Source organism: Filicampus tigris, chromosome 20, assembly GCF_054856515.1.
Source record: "Filicampus tigris isolate MCC_2025a chromosome 20, RoL_Ftig_1.0, whole genome shotgun sequence".
In the NCBI taxonomy this organism is placed as follows: domain Eukaryota; kingdom Metazoa; phylum Chordata; class Actinopteri; order Syngnathiformes; family Syngnathidae; genus Filicampus; species Filicampus tigris.
The window spans coordinates 5,511,675-5,522,697 of NC_141236.1; the positions used below are offsets into that span (position 1 = coordinate 5,511,675).

At 41.0% G+C, this 11,023-nt stretch overlaps 1 protein-coding gene across 3 annotated transcripts in view; it reads right to left on the bottom strand.

Moving 5' to 3' along the window:
* emilin1a (elastin microfibril interfacer 1a) overlaps positions 1–9,372 on the bottom strand; it is a 33,005-nt gene extending 23,633 nt beyond the window's left edge. Inside the window, exons 1-3 of one of the 3 annotated variants that reach the window (XM_086018895.1) lie at positions 9,313–9,372; positions 9,022–9,081; positions 6,430–6,533 (exon numbers count right to left, since the gene is read on the bottom strand). Coding sequence is in view for 2 of the 3 variants with exons in the window: in XM_086018893.1 (XP_085875019.1) it covers positions 358–467 (110 nt within the window). In the remaining variant the exon portion in view is untranslated. Of the gene's footprint in view, positions 1–357; positions 661–6,429; positions 6,534–9,021; positions 9,082–9,312 lie in introns of those variants that run through there. The other 2 variants (XM_086018894.1, XM_086018893.1) reach the window with 2 other exon arrangements.
* Between the last annotated feature and the right edge of the window lie 1,651 nt (positions 9,373–11,023).

Genomic DNA, 11,023 nt, shown 5'->3' on the forward strand with positions numbered 1-11,023 from the left:
TTATTGTCGATGCTGTGCTCCAAGACTTTTGTATTGTAAAATAGTATGTGCCACGGCTCATTGGGAAACTTTGATTCAACTTCATGACAGGGACAAATGATTAGGAACAAAATCAGTGCATTTGTGCCAATACACAACTACATGAACATTGTTGAATTCATATTTTTCCGACAATGCCCACCAGAAATTTCTCATGATGATGATGATGATGATGCACGAACTAGAGTAAAGATGAATGAATCATCACATGGCCTCATCTTGTAGGCAAACCGCGAGTGAAACCGCGCGCACATTCAATCGCCCCAAAGTACAACTCAAGAGCATTTTCGAGTACAAACACAGCATGTGTGACCGTACCTGTGTCTGCTCGCCGCCCTCTGGCCACTGTGGACCCCGGGCTCCGCGTATCCGAGACCCCAAGACAACCGGGCCAAGGCGAGGGCGAGCAGGTAAAACAGCGTCTCCATCCTCGGGTCCAGTGTAACAGCCTGTCAGTCTAAAGTTAATCCAACAAAGCCAACAACAACTAAACCTCTCTGTCGTTATCGACAGCTGGATAACGATTGCGTCATATGATGAGAAGCTCCTCTGAGGGCAGTCAAGTGCATTTTTTAACTTGCGACTGCTGCGCAATAGATGGAAATGTGCTAGTGCGGCGACTACTCTTCAAGCGTCGGGAAACTAGAGGAAACTTTCATGCGTCATCTCTCTCTCTCGCCCCCCCAACCCCCTCCCCACACACGCACACAGTCACGTGGCTTGCTTTGCTCCTGTCAGCATCAGCACCTTATATAAAATGTGACTAAAAGTAACAGAATCCAAAATAAACTCCACTCCAGCATGGGAAAAATAATACATTTATGATTAAGGCAAATACCATGAACACACACACTGCACACACACTTGTAGTAAATATTTAGATCATTTTTAAGCCAACAACCCCCAGTCCCCCCCAGCTCCTTGCCAGCTGCTACAAGTCATTAGGCCACACTAATCCACCATAACTGTTGTTTTAATTGTATTTGCAATGTATTTTTCGATACTACATTGACATTGGATTGTTTTTCTTTTAGGGAGACCCACAAGTCCACCTTGCAATCACCACTACGTCTGCTAACGAGCTAAAATGTTCATTCAGTTGTAAATTTTTACAACAGAAAAATTTACCTGGACTTCATGGCCGATTTGTTTATACACTTTAGTACATTGATATTGGGAGTAATAAAACGATAAAGAGTCAGGCCATAAGACGATACTGTATAGTTTTTGCAAAAACACTACTGACAATAAGGCGTTTCAATTTATTTTATTTTTTTACAGAGCAATGAAAGTTTATAGCACATTATTTAATCGAAAACACACAGCAAACGACTGTTACAAGACAGTTTCACCACCAGAAAGCTCAATCGCAGTCAAAACTATGTTATATGTTTAGATTTGCTACTATAAGAAGCTTATGCTGACTTGAAGTTATGTGTCTGACTGAGGACGGATAATAAAAAATGAAATGTATGAATGAAATGAAAATGCTTTCTACGGTAAAGTGATATGAGTTCAAAATGCCACAAAGCACTGCATGAGGAAAAAACTGATTCAGAGTTCAAAAATAATGCAGGACAACCTTTGCAGTTCCTTACTACTGCTTTGAAATCATTTAAAGGAGGTCAACGCAAACAGTCTTTTTTCAAGAATATGTTCTATGCAAGCCCACTAGTTGAAACAGGACATTCCGATAAATATTGCGTTTGTGGAATAAGTGTTAATCCACTCGTTTTTAGCCATCGCTGGGGGCGGCCATTTTGTCTTCTGTCAACTGAAAATGACATCACAACTGCTCACAACAACCAATCACGGCTCCGATTCAGATAACAGGTCAGCCGTGATTGGTCATTGTGAGCAGTTATGATTTCATTTTCAGTCGACAGAAGACAAAATGGCCGCTCCCAGCGATGGCTAAAAACGAGTGCATTTTGCTGCTTAATTTATATTCCACAAACGCAAAATTAATCAGAACGCCGTGTTTCAACTAGTGGGCCTGCTGGGAACATATTCTTGAAAAAAATATGTTTGGGTTGACTTCCGCTTTAAGTTTGTTCGGCTCTATTACATTGCTTATTTAAAAATATATATAGATATCAATCATAAAACAGTTTCACTGCCACTTGAACCATATTTTAGTCTAAAAAAAGCTGGATGACACATGCACATGTACATGTACACACACGCACGTAATGGCACCTCCTTATCTCATGGATAAGGAGGCTGTTTTCCGGGTGTGATTGATGCTGTTGTCCTTGCTCAAGCCGTGAGAGAGTTGGACTCTATATGCCTCGACTCTGCACTTCATTCCACTGTCCAACTCTTTACTGTCATTATTTAAGTCCAAATTGAATACATACTGTAGATGCCAATCGAAGTTCTTATTCCCCCTTATCAAATGAAACTCATGTGTCCATTTACCAGAGCTGTTTCCCATTCCACCACCACATTCCAATTTGCTAGATGAATTACACCACCCTAAACCTTGTCACATTGAGTTCATTTCGCTGAGAACTTTATCTGTAACTCAAGACATTCTGGCTTCCTTTGCTGTTAGTAATCCATGAACTCTTACATTTCCTCATGGCTAGCTTTGGTGAGAATCTTTGCAGGCGGTTGTTTACTCCCCTCTTAAATTCTCTTTTTTTTCCCCCCCCCAGTACAGTCTTGTAAGTCATTGCAAGTTCTCTTCCTCTACCGTTTAAGGAGGAATGGCCGGCTCAGCAGTCCTCCCGTCGGTCCACTAATGAGATCAGCTGCTCTGTCACAGACTTGATGACTCCCCTCTCGGAGTGTAGCCAGGCTCACTGAGGAGGATGGGGCCTTTTACACAAACATGTAGCAGGTAGCATGGGTGATGTAAAGCAGAACCAGTTAAAACTCCAGTAGGCATCTTCTGAATCAAATCTTGTTAAGTTCCATAAATCTCACGTTCGAGACACACAGCCAGTGCGGAGATGTCAAACTCGCCCCCGTGTTTTCTCAGGTTGTCCTGATCTACGCTAATAAATCAATATATTTGAATATTCAGTAACTCCTGCCAAATTTTAATTGGTGTAATTAAGCTGTGTTCGATGATAGGAAGCACTTTACATTTTCCAAAACAGGGAAAGGTCAGCTTGCCCATTATGGGCTTCTGCTCCATGATGACTGTGAGATGATGGCCAGGCTGCAGTAAGAGTGATAAGTGTGAGAACAAATGAGAGCTCTTGAAAGGTGAAATGCATGACAAACAAGATTTATGTGTTTGAACCTCTAGTTTAAAGAGAAGAAAACCAAAACAGAGTATTTCTTTTACATCCACTTTTAAGGACCTCTACTTTTTAGGAGAGTTATTATTCTCAACTGATGCTTATGGTCTAAGGCTAAGTTCACACCGCGGGTCTTGATGCTAAATTTGGATTTATTTTTTTTTTTTAAATCAAATTTTTTGTGTGCAAGCGTTCATACTACATTATAAATGCGACCTCGGTCTTGTCTGCTGTATGAACACATGCATCGCCAAAGTAACCTGCATGCGCAGAAGAAGAGACGACGTCACTCCCAAGTCCCGACGTTGTGTTTGCGGAAGTTAATGTGGTCCAGCATGTCGGAGCATTTCTACAGTGAAGCGGTTAGGTAGGAGGTAGAAATAAATGTAGTATTTGGGAGAAATTATGAGGCGAGGCTTTAATATCCCATTTCGTGGAGACATCGCTAACGATGAGGTCATGTCATAACCGTGCGCAAAAAATGAATCGATCTGAACCATGGCTGGATTACTACCATCGCCATAAATGTCCACTTTATGCTTCATGTTTCAAGTGCGATTAAATTAAAGTAAAATGTAAAGTCAATAGTGTTAGTCAAAACAATTTTGCAGATTGGATCCTCTGCTGCCAGCGCTTTCCCTCTGCCTGCACCGAGCGCATTTTAGGCTCCGGATGACGTCAATGTCAGATATATGCGACGTGGCCTTTCAGACCGCGGCCGCATTGAAAACAATCGGGATATGTATCCGATCTAGGACCACATATGAAAGCGACCCAAGTTGCATTTGAAAAAAATCGGAATTGAGCCGCTCAGATTGTCTTAAAAAAATCAGATACCGGTCGCATATGGGAAAAAAAACAAAACGATCTGGGTTGCATTTGCCTGCGGTGTGAACCTAGTCTAAGTGTTTCATCTTTAGAACAGTACAGTGGAACTACTTAAGACATCCATCAGGGCATACAAATCAGAATTAGGATCGCAAGATGTAATCATATCTCAAATCCCATAATGGTGGTGTTTAGTCAGTCACCTGCCTCGGGTTTGCACCTCTGCCTCACAGTCAAAATATTTGGGTTTGAATCTCCGGCCCTGGACTTTCTGTGTAGTGTATGAATGTTCACCCAGCCCTGTGCTTGCATGTTTTTGATTGTATCTTCGACATACTACAGGACTGTATATTGGCTTCCCCAACACAGATAATTCCCTGAAACTCAGAGTTGAAAAAAATGTTGTTTTTAAAAAGACACACACAGATCAAGATAACTGTTAAAAAAAAAAAAAAAATTTTAACGGACACATGCACAGATATAAACTTTGAGGTCCGCTAACCTGAACATCATAAATGTAGTACTCACTGCACACCATAGTTTCAAAACAATTTTGCACATTAAATTAAATTCTGTAGCGTGTTGGATGCTGGTGGCACCAAAGTATATTTAAACCAACAAAAAAAAAGAAACCTGAATAGGGGCAGACAAAACAACAAAAAACCTGAGACTCATGAGATGTCATGCATGTTTGAAGATGAAGAGTAAAAGCAGATGATCCAACAAGACTGGGCGGAACCCGAAACACTAAATACTGTATATTAAAGTGACTAGTTGATGACACGTGGGTAGAATGTGAGGGCTTGTCAGGTTAGACCAAAGGAACTACTAAGTACGCAAACTAAAAGTACACAAAAGTACTGTATAGTATATATTGTACCGTATCGTATTGTATACAGGCGGTGAAGTGGTTATCACACCTTTCTCGAGCTTGCCCTTGATGCAGGTTCTCCTGCCTATTATCCCTCAAAGTGTGAAAAGGGGCCACAAGGGAGGGGATTTAGCTCTCCACACTAGGGCCCAAGTTAATGGTTTTCACCCTTGGGGCGAAAGACAATCAGGAACAGGCAGTAAAAAGAAGACCCGGAATTCTGAGGTATTGTGAGGAGCTGTGTTTTGGACCCACCTGTCAATTACATACACTGTAAAAACACAAAAATAACCCACTTTGGGTCAAAAATGGACCAATCAACTACTTGTGACCCACCTTCTTGTGTTTTTTTTTAGTACAAAACAACCCATTTTGTGTCATTTTCTGCAAAAACAACCAGGAACGTTGGGTCAAATTGACTCAAGTAGTGGATTGGCCAAGTTTTGACCCAAATTGTGTTATTTTTAGCCCAACTGTTTTTAGAGTGTAGTATTCATTGGCTGTGTTTCTGGACTCTTGACCAAAGCCCCTTGGGAAGATTAACATTCCTCTGGGAGGGGACCACTGTATCTGTGTGCTTATAAATAGGTGGATTATGCGATACACAACAAAACAGACAGCAAGTCGCCATGCCGTACAATATTTGTTGTTGACAGCTTTTCTTTTCACGGAAGTGTTCCAGTCAGAATTATCTTCTTCTTTTATTATTTTTTTTTTTTTAGAATTTCTATTTTATCTCAAGACTATTGTTCCCATTGTACCCCGTTCCTTTTCTATCTACTCCCACTGCTTCCGCTGCAGCCTTTATCACGACCTTTTGTGTGCGAGTGTCGTGTTTGACCGGCGCATGTTTCCGATGCTTTGCATCTGCCGTGTTGACATTCTTTTGAGGCCTGGCCCGCATTTCACATTCGCACAGGTCAGGCCGTTTTGTTTGCGTTAACTATTATGGGACGGCCCCAGTTGTTATTTCGCACTTTAGAAGAACTTTCAAAATGCCGATGCTGGTGTGGTATGCTCTGTTGTTCAAAAAAAGGCTCAAGGCTCAAGGGAGGTATCTTTGGAGTGCTGTTAAGCCAAGCTTCTGTCAAGCTTTTGGACTCATTTGGCTGGCTCTTCTGAAGCTCTGCATACTTCGAAGACAACCTGCATTCATTAGTCTTAGTAAAATGCGTGTGTGGTAAACATACAGTAGTGTTAAACAAACCCAGACCTCTTGTGTTTTCCTAGACTTAACACACACAGAAGGAGTCACTCATTGTGAAACCGTATCTTGACTCATGGAATTACCAAGAAAAAAAAAAAAAGGCAGACATAGAACAAAATGAGGTAAAATGACACAGTTTTATCTGAGCCAGTGTTAATCAGAGTTTGGCATAAAGTACTTGTATTAATTATCAAATTGAGAGCCCAACATTCCAAAACGGGTAGTGTAAATACCTTCAATCTTGCTGTGACCCTCCTCCCCCTGAACGCAAGGTCAATATCTTCCTGTTATGAGAAACTTCATCTCTGAGCTTCAGCAATTTGCCTCCGTCTTGTCACTAGATTTATTTATAAAGCAGAAACGGAGAGGAGAATACGACATGACGTATGTACGCATGGTAATAATGCAGTACTGTGTTTACGATCCGTCAAGATAGTGCCGATATAGTACAACATCTCTAATTGTTCAGGAAGGAGTTCAAGCAAAATCTTTCAGTGCTTATGAATCATTTTTGTGTAGGCTCGAGGCACTACAGAAGTAGTTCCACTGCCGTAGTGGTGCCACTTTTCAGAACAACAACAAAGATACATTCACTCACAAGGAAAACAATGCTTTTTTGTTTTTTTGTGGTGCCACCGCAGAAATATACCAGTGATGTAAAGAGGGGAACTATGTACGTACATTATAGTCCATCAGTATCTCATGTTTCTAATAATGCAACATAATTTTTTACACATTATTTCAATTATGAATTGAATGTGAAATTTACATAGGGCCCGGCGGCTTGCAGCTAACCTTTCACTGCTGAGCAGGTAATGCGCTGCCTGCTGCTCCAAGAAGCACCGCTTGGCTTTTGGCTTTCGCTCAAAACAGTAAAGTTACAGGCAGTGAAAGGGAAACAATTGGCAAATAAAACACTAAATCACAGCGGGAAATGTCAGCGATCATTTCTGTGCATCCATTACAAACAAGCCCGCACATAAATATGAAAACAAAGCTACTTTGAAGCATTTTAGAGTCATTTCTTTTACAGCCGAGGAATCTAATAAAACTTTTGCTGTGTTTTGAAAGCCTACATGATCTGATAGCCTCAAACACAAACACAGGCACACTTCTGTTTATTTCCCCAAGATAATGCACCCTCTCTATCACACGTGGAAATAAATAGACTGGCTTTTTCTATCTATTCTGCTCTGTTGAAGCTGATGTCCCAGTGATCCCGGGTGGGGCACAGGGGAAACAATTTCTCTGTCATTATAGTCATTATCCTTATCACCATACATTTTTCCAAGAGTCCTCCATTAGTACACTCCATTTTGAATCATTGTATTTCCCAGCCTGGCCAGCGTTCTCTATGTTCTTTTCGTGTTTTTGAATGGAAGCTTCCAAGTTTAATCTCACTGCTTCCCGTATCGCATTATGTTGTAGCGTACTTGCATTGGAATTATTTTGGACATCATGCAGTGCACATGGAAATGAAACTAAATGTGCAAGCCACCAATTTACTGTCAGCATCACATGCCAAGTTGAAAGCAATAAGCATTCCTATCATTTTTATTGTTGCTCATTTCTGAAGTCTCTTTTGTTAATTTCACTTAGTGGCACTGAGTTTACAGTGAATGATGCAAAACTGCTGTCGTCACTCAGATGAAACCCGCCTGTTGTGTGGGCTTTGTTTGAAGATACTGCACCCATAAAGAAACCACGCGGGACTTGCAGCAGCAAGTTTATGGGGCAAACACACAAGCTTTTGCCACACACCGACGTGCAGTAAAATTGAAAGGCTATGCCAATCGAGACTCGCGGCACCACTAAAACAAGGACAAAAACACTTTGATTTTAGTGCACACTGTGACCCCGCATGAGTGAAATGGAGACAGTTTTTATCCATCTCAGGCGGCGGCCATTTTGCTACTTTCAGTCAATTGAAAATAATGAAATGTGCTATATAAATTAAATTGTATTGTATTGTTCTTTCCAAGTTAGTCAAGCAACATGTGCATTTAGCGAAACATTTTCCACAGTCATCATTCACATGTCACATACACACTAGAAAACATTCAAAAGACGGGTTTGTCTAAAGATATGAAGATGTGTTTGTGTCCAATTTGGAATTGGGCTTTCATTTGCAGAGTTTATGCCTAGCTACTATATGCCTAGCATTAGGCTTGTAACCGGCGTGATTCTTCTCTGTGTTGTGTTCTGTCTGATGGTCAAATAGAACAGTGTTTTTCAAACTTTTTTGAGTTAAGGCACATTTATTTCATTGAAAAAAATCCCGCGGCACACCACCACCTGAAATTGTGAAAAAAAGCTTATTTTAACAAGTCTTATTTGGTATATATAAGCATTTTTTAACATTGAAGAATGACGTTATAACGTCTTGAATAGGAATCAAATAAACACAAAAGAAAAAAGTATTTCATATTTCATATTGAAATTTAGTGTGAAACATGGACCTGTTTGGATGAACATGCGTCACTAATTCGCTTGTCTCTAAACAAAGACAATTAGCTACCTGCTGCTGCTGCTGCTACCTACTGGTAAGGCAGAGTACTACAATGTAGTAACTACATGATTACGCTGCCAGGCAATAGAACGCACAGGCACACAAATTCAATAATTTCCCACGGCAAGAGTTTGAAAAACACTGAAATAGACTCAAACTTGGTCTCGCACGGTGTTTTATTTATCGACCTGTGTACATATAATACGTGAGACTAGTGTGCAACTCTGACAGCCTTGCCGGCTCCACTTCAGCACATCAGAAACGAGAGTGCAATAGAAAACAAAAACAGCAAAATGTACAATTAAAAAAAACCTACCTGTGTACATATAATGACACGTGAGACTGGTGTGCAACTCCGACAGCCTTGCTGGTTCCCCTGGAGATCACAAACAGCGCAAATAAGGTGCGTGCTAATCGGCGTTAGCAACATTAGCTTAGCGGACAACGGCCCTAAATGTCACTCAGCGACTACAACACACGCCCAAAACCGCCCAGGGTATCTCCAATAAATGTAATAATCACCCCCGCACGACCCATATGTAAGAATATTGAATTCTACGACATCAATTAGCGCGGCTATTGGGAGAGAGCGACGCATACGTCTTACCTCCGCCACATCAACAGCGTTAATGACCGGGCTCGTACACGCAAGCGTGACGTCACCACGCAATTACTCCCAGCAGCACGCAGACCATCTCATTCATGCACAGGTATAAACAGTAACGAAATAATGAAAATAATATACATTCAGTCCCAACAGTGTGGCAATAGAAGTGTTTTGCTGAAATTAATAGTATCTGTAACTTGTTACACTAGCATTAGGCTCAAGAATTTTAAGAGTATGAAAATTGTGTGCACTAATCCTAATGCTTTACCCTTTCACAATTATGCCAAAATATTGTGTTTTCCACACATATCTGAAATTTTTCTGGAGTCTGTTGGTGGTTCGGGCTCTTACCCAGGTGCACAAAGTTTGGGTGTGCACATTAAGGCTCTTGTTTCTAGAGAAATGTTAGGATTCTCTCATAATTATAGTACATACATTTTAACGCCATAATCAAGTGCTCGTGAGAAACCAGTGACCTTGGCCTTCTGAGGTCAAAGCAAGGATGTTGTCTGAAAAGTACAATAACCTATACATATTTGTTTTTACTATTGTCAATATCATGCGTCAAAAGATATAGCATTTTTATTATTGTAACAATACATTGACAGCAGCCTGCTCGTGTGCTGCTGCCTGATAATACACATCTGTACCTCTACCAATATCCATTTTGGAAAAACATTGACACACTTGTAGCCAAATAGTGTCAGGTAGGTCCATCTCTGCAAAAATCCCCACAGGAAGTCATATGTTTCATGTTTCCAGCAGCAACAACAGTAGCCTGGGCTGGATTACTGATCTTATTAAGGCTACCACTGCCAAAGAAAGTAAAAAAAAAGAGAGAGAGAGAGAGAGAGAGAGAAAGAGAGAAAATAAGAAATTAAAGAGTCAGATTCATTGTCACTAAAAGGAGTTAATCCAGTAATCCCACACTTAGTGATCCCAAACCACTGGTTTCACTGGATTCCCAAAAAGGGAATCTCGGCTCTTGAAAATGTAGAGTCTTCTTGCGCTTGACTGCATTCTGCTCAACCTTGCCAATCACCAGCCTCCCTCATGCTGCCGTATAATCCTGGCAGGAGGGAGCAGCTTTAATGAGAGTTAAAAAAGCAACAGGCTCTAGGGAAGAAAGACCTCCTTTGTGCGTGTGTTCTGCTTCTAATAAAAAAAAAAAAAGAGAGAGGAAAAGACAGAAGTATATTTGAATGTGCTGGGCTGAACAGGGAGGAGCCGACTGTCCCGTAAACCGCCACCGGTCCCGCCCCGCACTTTTAGAAGTGGGATCAACGCAGCAGTCGCACCAGAATCGTGAAACTGCATCCAAAGCCGCACTACTTGTGATTCACTTTGCATTCCCGAAACGTGGAATTTTTGTTTCCCAAAAGACTATCTGTCCTGTGCAGATGTGTGTAGTTCTGGTGGAAAAAGTTAGAATTAGGGTTAGGGTGAGTGTTCGTCCCTTCTTTGCTTAATACTAGCTCAGGAGAACTGTTATGCTGAAACAGATACAGGACCCCTCAAATCCACACTGATGACTACCCACCCTTTACATTTCCCTCAAAGGCCAAGCTATTGTATATACAACATATGCAGTGTGTTGGATTACAGGAAGTTTCCTTCAGATTCTTGGATGTGATCTTGACAAAAGCTTACAGTATAAATGGAAATGTTAGGAATTCCTTGTGTTTTGCAGTACGTTCTTTCCTTTTCCCTT